The sequence below is a fragment of the Zootoca vivipara genome, chromosome 3 (genome assembly GCF_965207765.1).
Source record: "Zootoca vivipara chromosome 3, rZooViv2.hap1.1, whole genome shotgun sequence".
Lineage (NCBI taxonomy): Eukaryota > Metazoa > Chordata > Lepidosauria > Squamata > Lacertidae > Zootoca > Zootoca vivipara.
This window is the reverse complement of record NC_142586.1, coordinates 49,544,072-49,553,969: the sequence shown is the minus strand read 5'-3', so window position 1 is coordinate 49,553,969 and position 9,898 is coordinate 49,544,072. Positions and strand designations below refer to the sequence as shown.

The 9,898-nt window shown below is 44.2% G+C and overlaps 1 protein-coding gene across 1 annotated transcript in view; it reads left to right on the top strand.

The window, feature by feature from the left end:
* The first annotated feature begins 1,296 nt into the window (after positions 1–1,296).
* LAMA4 (laminin subunit alpha 4) overlaps positions 1,297–9,898 on the top strand; it is a 73,963-nt gene continuing 65,361 nt past the window's right edge. Inside the window, exon 1 of the mRNA XM_035109109.3 lies at positions 1,297–2,354. Within this exon, the coding sequence (XP_034965000.2) occupies positions 2,154–2,354 (201 nt within the window). The 5' untranslated portion in view covers positions 1,297–2,153. The remainder of the gene's footprint in view (positions 2,355–9,898) is intronic.

The following is a 9,898-nucleotide window of genomic DNA, read 5'->3' as shown; positions in this document are numbered from 1 at the left end:
ATCACCAGAGCCGGAGGGCCCCCTGCCCCATGAACACAGGGCATAGGGAGCAGTGAGAGGGGAGCTCTAGGAGGCTGAAGCAGGCAAGGACCCACAGTCCAAACCCTAGTTGGCCATGTGGAGCTGGCCATCTCTGGGAAGAGCTTGTGATTCCTCAGCTGCAGAAGGCTTGGAACATTTGAGAGTCATATGACTCATCAAGCGCAGATGCTGCAATCAGCATGGAGTATAAAAGGGCAGCAGAGCTAAGGAGCTGTGTCTGCTCAGCTGCTCATGTTGATGGACATCAGCTTGGATGCTCCAGGGTCTGTGTGGGGCTGTGCTTCAGTTTAGACATGTGGATTAACCCCAGACTGGGGACTTGACATATTGACTTGCCACCAGGTAGGCCAGGGGTTCGGGACAAGTAGACAGGTAAGGCAATAATGCACTAGCCAAATTAAAAGGTGGATTAAATCATTTTCACCTGGAGATGGCTTTTCACAACTGGCATAGAGAAGGTCCAATCCACATTCCCCATTTGCCGATGGGGGTACCCAACAAGGACCTTGGGCAGTTTCATATGGGAATAGGTGATTCTTCAGTTACCCTTATTCCTGGCTGTTTTCTAGGTCAACATCAGTACTTGTCACTGAACCTGGAAACAGGGCACCACTTAACATGTTACAGAACTGACAAGATATATAGCTGCTGCATTTTGAATTGCCTGAAATTACTGATAAATTATCAAGGGCAGCCCCATGTGCAGCACGCTGCAGTAGTCAAGCATGGCTGTTACTTGAGGCATGGGTGACAATTGTCACTTACAGGGTTGCTGGAAGGATGTCTGGACAAAATCCTATCTCTCCCTGAAACATCTTTGCATGATAGCATTGCATATTTGCATGATAGCAGTATTTTTACAGTGCTGCTTGGTCAGAGAGTGGGAGAGGACACCTGATCTACAGCACTAAACTGATTAGGGGAGGGGAGAAATGCTTTGGGGAGAATTAGAAGGGAGGAAAAGATCCAGGTAGGAACTGGAATGCTTAAAGGAAAAGGTGACAACCCTGCTTAAGAGCCTTGGAAACATTAGTCCACATGCTGATGTCAAGAGAATTTACAGGGTCCATTCCAACCAGTATAGTTGGCAGGCGTCTATACACTAAGAGCCTTGTTTCAGGGACCTCACAAAGCATCTCTTGAAGAGGAAAACAAGTTGGTCTTTGTAAATAAAAGTTCATGCATTTGCGTAATGAAGTCCCTTTCCAAAACAGTGCTGAATGATACTCTTTTTCTTTTTCTTTTTGCGAGCAGACATGATGAGGCGGAGTGGGGCTGAGGAGGCTATTTAACTGTGTTCAGCTGCACATTTCCCCGCAAAATATGGTCTTGCGATTCTCGTGAACCTGATCCTTTGGTCAAAAGAAAAGGCGCTTCAACTCCTCCCGGCATTTAGAATGCCAAGAATCTCTTCTGCCTGTTGAGACTGCAAACATATTATTTTTTAATTCACGTTTTCTGTGACTAAAAGTGCTTTAAAACATTACGAGAGTCCATCTGACTCGGGAAGCTTCTTATTAATCAAATCCTGATTGTGGGGCTTCGAAGAGAGGAAGCAGTCTGACCCGTGTGTGTGTGTGTGTGTGTGTGTGTGTGTGTGTGGAGAGAGAGAGAGAGAGAGAGAGAGAGAGAGAGAGAGAGAGAGAGAGAGAGAGAGAGAGAGAGAGAGAGAATGGCAAAGTTTGAGTGGGTGGCGAGGAAGGTGGAAAAGGAGTGATGATAATAACAACTTGAAGGAAGCCAGAGCTTTGAATGCAGCCTCAGTCTGTATCCTGACAGAGTGAAGATAAGGTGGCAGCACAGCTCATGGTGCTTTCCTGGAATACAATCCGCATTTTGACACACTCTGTTTAAGCACTGCCCATCTGCATGTTATTCAGCCGGAGCCTCTAGGGAGGCAGAGGAGCTACAGGCACGGAAAGGCAGCGAGCGAAAGCAAAGGCACTCCTTTTAATAAGGATCTGCTGAACAGCTGCCTTAGAAGTGCCACCTCTGGAAGCTGGAAGTTAAAACAACTGAGGCGCCACTAAACCAAAGGGGGTGCGATTAAAGCAGGAGCAGAAATCAGTGCTCGGAAGCTGCAGGATCACTGCTGGATGTGAGGGGAGGAGATGGCTTTGATCTTGGCCTGGCCCCTGGTTTCTCCTCTATTCTTCTGCCTGGGATATGTCTCCCTCAGCTCTGCCTCAACGGAGGGCAACATTTTTCATGCTGACATTGAAGGCAGCTCAGCGGTCGGCAGCCAAGAAGACACCCTTATCAGAGGGGAGCAACAATCTGTATCTTTTGGAAGTTGGCCGCATTTTGCTGAGGTAGAGTAACTCTTCTGTCTGTTGACCTTTCTCCTTCTTTGTACTGTTTCCAACACTCCCCCTCCCCTAACCCCTTTGTGTTTTCATAGTGTCTCCATTTGGCTAAAGCGAATGTAATCCACTGGGTGTTTTGAAGTGGGACTGTGGAGTTTTCAGGGTTTTAAGGCATTTCAACGAAACTCTAAAACTTGCCTCCCTTCCCCCCCCCCTTCCAAAATGTACATGTCACGCTGCCTTCTTTGAATAGGCTGTTGTATTATAAAGTCATGTTCACTTGCTTGGATTTCATGCAAGAGCAGTAGAACGAGTCTGTCCCCCCAAAGTGGAGTTTCAGGTGGATAGATTTATCAATGCACATTTTAAAAACCTGCTACTTTTTTTGAGATTTTAATGCCTTTGGGTATCCAGAAAGGAGGAGCTTTTATGGGGGTGGGCAGCATGTGGCAGGAGGGGGGCACTCTCAAACAGAGTGTGTACAAAGTATGGGGTGTATTTTAGTGCTTTTGACTTTGCTGGTGGGCATGTGTCAATCCCATTCATTTTAGTGTGAAATCATTGATCGATGTCTGTCAGGGCCCACCTATCCTAAAATTCCCTCTCATGCTTAATCGTGTAGTGTAGGAAAGGTATATACACTGGATGTGTTTCTATGGATTCTTAGCTCACTCCTTTTATCAGTACTTTTTAAGAAGTCCTTGCATGATAGGAAGCTGGTTGCCAACCTATCAGAAATGTTGTGGCAGTGGATTTTATAGTTTGGCCAGGGGTTGGACTAAATAACCTTTTGAACCCCTTTCGATTCTATGATTAGGTGATCACCACATCCAGCGATCTCTTGGGGACATAGGAGCTCTGGTTATGCACACTTTTACTTCTACGAGTAAAAGTGTACACTGTATATATGCACAAAGTGATACATGTTCACTGTTGCATATACTCGGTGTGAATTAGGAGCCCTGCTGTATGCACAGACCAATATTTGTATTGGGGTCTCTATGATTTTAAATAAACATGTGACTTGTAGGAGCATCCCTATGACTCTGAAAGCTTAATGAGGGAAATGGCCACAAATCCTGTTGGTTTCAGTGGGATGTGCATGCCTCTGTTAGGGTGCCATACAGGAGCCTATAGTTCCTGCATGAAATCTATATGAAATAATATGTGCAGCTAGAACTGTTTGTAGACTTGTAAGTAGCTACCACAGAATTCCATGGGGTTTCCTTCTAAGTTAGCAATGGAAAACAAGCAGCTTAGGAAACACCTGCAGAAATGAGATGAAAAGAGAAGCCTAAAACACTTTTGACTTTACCAAAAATAATGGCAACACTTTAGTGATATTTAAAAACAAAAAACGGGAAATGCTGAAGGTGTTCCCACTCTCATGTGTGTGTTGGTGTACACACATACACACTTAAAGGACTATCTAATGTGTCCATGTGGACCTTCCAGAGCATCGATGTGGTTAGAGAAGTGCTGTGCATGGGCACCAGGAAGAGATATTAGGCTGGCAAACATTGGAAACAGGGCCTTGTCGGTGATGGCACTTACAGAACTCCTTCCCTCAGGAAATGGGACATTTGTGTTTCTTTTTCAGATTGCTTTTAATTGGCAGTGCAGATTAGGTTGCTATTTGTTTCTTAGTAGCCCTATCTTTAATCTTTGTGCAGGAACGGAATGGAATGGAATAGAATGAAATTGTTAAGATTGCTACGATTTTACTGTTTTTTATTTGTTTTAATATTGTATCTGTTTTAAACTAGTTTTTTCAGGTTTTTGTATGGGAAAGTACGTATTATACAAGGTAGCTAGCAAATCCATCCACAACACGATATTCTTGGCATAATGGATTCCTGCCTGCTCCCCCATGCATCCCCCCCCCAAAAAAATATACTCTGGAGGGTACAGGGACCTTCCAGAGCAGACGTTTGGTAGAGGTCTGCAGTGGTGGGGAGAAGAACAGGAGATCTACACAGCTGCTGTTGGAAGCCACCTATATCAGCTCCCCAAAGGGGTGCTATCTAGATTCTTTTGGACTCCAACTCCCACCAGCATGGTCAAGGGTGATGGCAGCTGTATCCCATCTAGAAACACCATATAATGCCCTATATCAGGCATCCCCAAACTGCGGCCCACCAGATGTTTTGGCCTACAACTCCCATGATCCCTAGCTAACAGGACCAGTGGTCGGGGAAGATGGGAACTGTAGTCCAAAACATCGGGAGGGCTGAAGTTTGGGGGTGCCTGCCCTATGTAATAAATACAACATTTGTTTTCTTGAGATCTTAGATAGTTGGAATTCCTCGGTTGGTAGCAGCTGAGTGGAACTATGTTGAAAAAACAAAAAGTACAAACTAGAGAGCAGCATAACATGAGGTTATGGAATGGGAATGGGAGTAAGTACCTCCTGTGGAGGTGACTCAACGTAGCAGGCAAATTAAGGCACAGAAGGTCACGGGAAAGGAAGGAGTGTCTATCTTGGCACCAGATCTTGAAAATGAGCAGAGATTAGCACAGCAATGTGAATATCACAGTAATGACATGTTCCATTTACTAGCACTACTACACATAACACTACTGATAAATGAACAGCAGTCTTGGTTGAAGCTCAGCATTTTTGGTATTTAATTCATATATGTTGTTGTTGTTGTTGTTTAGTCGTTTAGTCGTGTCCGACTCTTTGTGACCCCATGGACTATAGCACGCCATTCATATATACCATAGCCTTTTTTTTTCTTTTTTCTTTTTGCCTTTCATCCAATGAGCTTCGGCATGCATGATTCTTCTCTGTTTATCCTCACAGCCGGCCTCTGAGGTAGGTTAGGCTGTGAGATGGTGACTGGCCCAAGGTCACCCAATGAGCATCATCCCTAAGTGGGAATTTGAATGTGGCTCTCCCTGCTCCTAGTCCAGCACTCTGACCACAATGCCACACTGGCACATATTGATGAATCAAGATTCAGCTAAGGGTGGATTTGTCAAAAACAAAACTGTCATTCTATTATTCCATCAGGATTTCCTTCCGGTGTGTTCTGATATGTTGTTCTCAGTAAATATGCCTGTCCAGCAAAATCATTCAAAGCTTACCATTTTGGGGTGGGTGGTAAAATATGGTTAACTAGAAAGTAGCCCTGTTCATGTTCTGGTGTTCCCTCAGAAATCCAGCTCATGGCAACAGCCTGTGTGCCTTTGGCAGGCTTCCCTCTCTTCAGACCTTCTGCCAGTACTTAGACAACCTCAGGTAGGGGCCAGCATAGGGTGCAATGCCAAGGGCAGAGTTAGCACCTATGACACTGGTATGGCTCTCCATGCAATTTGAATCATGTGGGCACTGACTTCAGGATCAGGCTAGAGTTGATAAGGCTAGCCTTGGTCATTTGTAACTTGGAGAGGAGGAGTTAGGGATGTAAGGAGAGAGCGATTTCCATCCCACCTTGTGTTTGTTGCAATCAGCACTGTTTCTTTTCCTCTGCAGTTTGGCTTCCACTAAAACATATGTAATTCATCTCACTGGCCGCTATAGCCAAAACTAGCATAATTAATTATGTAAGTAATTTAAGTGCATTTCAAAGGAAGGAAAACATTTTTATAAAAAAAAAAACCTGCAAAAAATGATGTAATTATTTACATAATGTTAGTGTTCTAAAAAACCGAAACCTGCTCATATTCGCTTGCATGATCTCTGTTCCTGACCAGACATGCAAACTGTAGCAATTTCTGTTCACATTTCAGTTTCTGATGGAATTGTCTGAGATTCCCTAAGAGAGAGCATGAATACAGTCCATAATGCAGTAGGGGAATTGTCTGTTTAGAAGCTTGTTGAAATTAATAGTTAAGAAATAGGATCACCACCTGCTGCTTGGTGAATAAAGTATTTGATTTAAGATCAAAATGTACTTTGTAACCTGGGTGGGACATAAATGCTAGCTTGGAGCAGAGAGTGGTCACAACCTAACCAAAATTCAAGGGGGGGGGGAACTAAACATGTGCTTTAACCTTTCCCATAATCAGTGGATTGAGGAAGGAGTGGAAAGAGCATGAGATCACCCTCCTCAGCCCACACAAAATAAATGATGGCTGAATGCAATCTGAGATTTCTAGCTCCACATTTTATACTCGGCTAGGTTTTACAAAACACATTTATTTTTTCCTTTAAGGGACATGGTTAGAACCATGCGGACACATCTTCTGTACTTTAACTAGATTGGCATTTCAGTGAGGAAACAGAGTATTTTTTTTCAGTGCAGCTTAGGAAAGATCTCCTTATGCTGACCAGTTGTGTACCACATGTAGGTGGCCCCATGGAATGTAGGCAAACTGCTACCAAGCAGCAGGCAAAATACCTGCCAGCCATTATAGCTCAGTGGCAATTAACCATGTAATGGGAAGGACCAATCTGAGTAGTGCAGCTGTTGTAATGCAGCAGACTTCATTATTGTCCCACCTCGTGCATTGCACCATCTTGAATAGAGCACTGCATGCTTTTGCAGCTTTGCATGGGTCACAAATTGTCTGGGGAGGCCTGTTAATGTAGACCACAGAAAACCTCCCTTCCTTTGTGTCAAGAGTTGCCATGACATCAATTGATAGTTTGGGGTCTCTGTTCATATGGTGAGACACCAAGCCATGGGTTGCAACATCTGTCTAGGCCAGGCATCCCCAAACTTCAGCCCTCCAGATGTTTTGGCCTACAACTCCCATGATCCCTAGCTAACAGGACCAGTGGCCAGGGATGATGGGAATTGTAGTCCAAAACATCTGGAGGGCCGATGTTTGGGGGAGCCTGGTCTAGGCCATGGGCAGCCTTTGCTCATCCAACCAACAACTAGACTCCTATGGACAGAAAGGGGTATGAGGACTTCCTGGTCACAGCTGAGCTTTCCTGGGCAACCCAGATTTAATGAGCTTTGGTGTGATATTGTATCCTTTGATTGTTCTCTAGGCATAACTTCTGGCTTGCTTCTTGCTCCTGCTCTGGACTCTTCCTGGTCGATGCTTCCTGTGTTGACAGCATCTCTGCAGGGTTTCAGACATGACACCCCCAACCTTACCTGAGATGCTGGAGATTGAACCCTGGACCTTCTGCATGCAAAAAGATGTTCTACCACTGAACTATGGACTTTTTGTCCATATTTGTCAGGCATGATGCCTTGAGGAAGCATCCATGCAAGTTACATGAAACATTCATGGGAAATACCCAAATTACTAGAATAGAAGAGGTAAAAATGAGTGTAAATAAAATAAAAGTAGAACAAAACAAAGACATCTAAACTGAAAGAAGTGCAGCTTTAAAAACTATTTTTCCTTTGCACACCCCTGCACAAAAATGACTAGCTGTACTCAACCAAGTCATTCAGGCTCAGGATTGCTCTGTATGTGAAAGTATATGAAAGAAGTCATTTTATGAGATATATATATATATACTCAGAAATCCTTCTTGATTTATTTCTTAGTCCAAATATTGGCTTGTGTCAGCCTCTCTCTCCTAAACAGACATAGTCTGTTAGTCATGCTCAGCAGTGCCAGTTTTTATAAAGGGTGGTTTCATGAGAACCACATAAGCAATTCATAGAATGTTCCGAGGTGGACTACAGTTTCTGAAAAACCACTAGGAAAATATAGCACTATATAGTGAAGAAAAGCATATTGAATACTTACATAGGCAATTATGGCATGTCAGATGAATGCCACACAAAAAGTTTCCTACAAATGATTTGGGCATAGACTGTCCATGCTGAAAACATGTTTCATTTGAAATATCTAGTGTGGAATTCTAAACAAAATATGCACCTTTCTTAGCTAGAAAAGTTTGTTCTTTAATTCTGGTGAAAATATAATGTGAGCCTGTTTGAGACAAGAAAAGCTGCAGAGAAGAGAAAGATTAAGGAGAACAACCAATAATGTACATCTATTTCTTTTTTCCCAATGTGATCGTTATTAGGTAAAGGTAAATAATGGGGGGAAATGCAAGAGAGGCAGAGTGTGGTGGATGAGGCCTTCAAGGACATTTAAGCTGTGTCTCACTCCCACAAACATAGCTCCCCAACTGTCTGGGAGCTTGAAGGTCTCAGGGAAAGAGAGTGTCACCTTGAGGAAGAATGAAGCATTCCCTTAGAAGGGGCCCATTCCTTGAGGGACTCCTCTTGTGCTGAGGAAACTTCTCTGGAGGCTTGGAGATTGGGTGATTCAACCACTAGGAACATAAATAGTGGGTGTGCGGTGGGCATACGGATGGCAGGGTGAGTTGCCTGCCTGGTGTTGCCCTTTGCTTATATAACATGAAGAGTTATCTGAGGACGAGTCAGTGGTTTGTCACCAGTGCATGGGGAAATGTAGTTGTTGAGATGCTGGAAGCCAAATTTAGTTTGCTAGGTGGGAGACTGAGAGCTGAGACCTCCAATGTAGCTTTCTCTAAAATGCTAGATGGGCTCAGGTTTGTAGTCTCAATGTGTGGATGAGGTATTGGGAGGAGGGGTTTGCATTTGTTAGACACTGAGAAACATTCTGGGGCAAGCTGGGCTTGTATAAAAGGAACAGGCACCATTTTAACCAAGATGGAGCCAGACTGTTGGCAAGTAAACTCATAAACGTGGCAGAGCATATTTTAAACCATTTGAAGGGGGAAAGGAGCTGGCAGGAGCTGAGAAGGCTCCAGTTCAGAATGAATCTCCCCACCTGGGATGAAGATGCTAAAGTGGATGAAAATTTAAATGGAAGTGGCAGGCGACTAGGTGTTGTGAATGTAGGGGCACAGGACAGCAATTCAGGGGGCCAAAGCACTTCAGAACAAAATGCAGGTACCAAAGACACTTGAAGAAAAAGACTGCAAGCAAGCATTTATATGCTAATGCTAGAAGCTTCCGAGCCCAGATGGGTGAACTGGAACGGAAGCTTGGTCTTGGAGGATGGTATTGGTATTTTGGGTATAACAGTAACCTGGTGAAATGGAGAGAACCAGTAGGACATGGTTGTCTCTGGAAATAAGCTCTATAGGAAGGCCAGCGAAGGACATCACAAAGGTGGTATTGCTCTGTCTGTCACAGAGAGCATTAAGTAGTAAACAGCTCGATAAAGATGTCAACCCAGTGTGCAGCAACAGTGAATAGCATTTTAGGGATAGTTAGAAAATGAATTGAAGATACAACGGCCAATATCAAAATGCTATTATACAACTCAGTGGTGCTGGGCTAGATGGGTCATTGGCCTGATCCAATAGGCTCTTCTTATGTCCTTAGCTGGCTCAGATTCAGCTAAGCCAGTGCAAGGGCTTCCACCTGCCTGATGGGGTTTTCCCCAGTCTCCCCTACACACACGCCCCCATGCCTGCCCCAGATTTACTCAAAGGGGTCAGAAGAATGCCCAGAATGTTGCTTGGGGGGAGAGAGAGGAGGTTGTTCCATGTAGCAAGCAGGGATGCTTGCGCCGATCAGAAGAGCAGAGCGCTGAATTCCTCCAACTGAGACCAAAGTAGTCAGGGATGGAGAGCAAGGTGGGAGGCAGGTAGCTTAAAGTCCACAGATTGATTTGAAACCTAGTTACAGGTATTT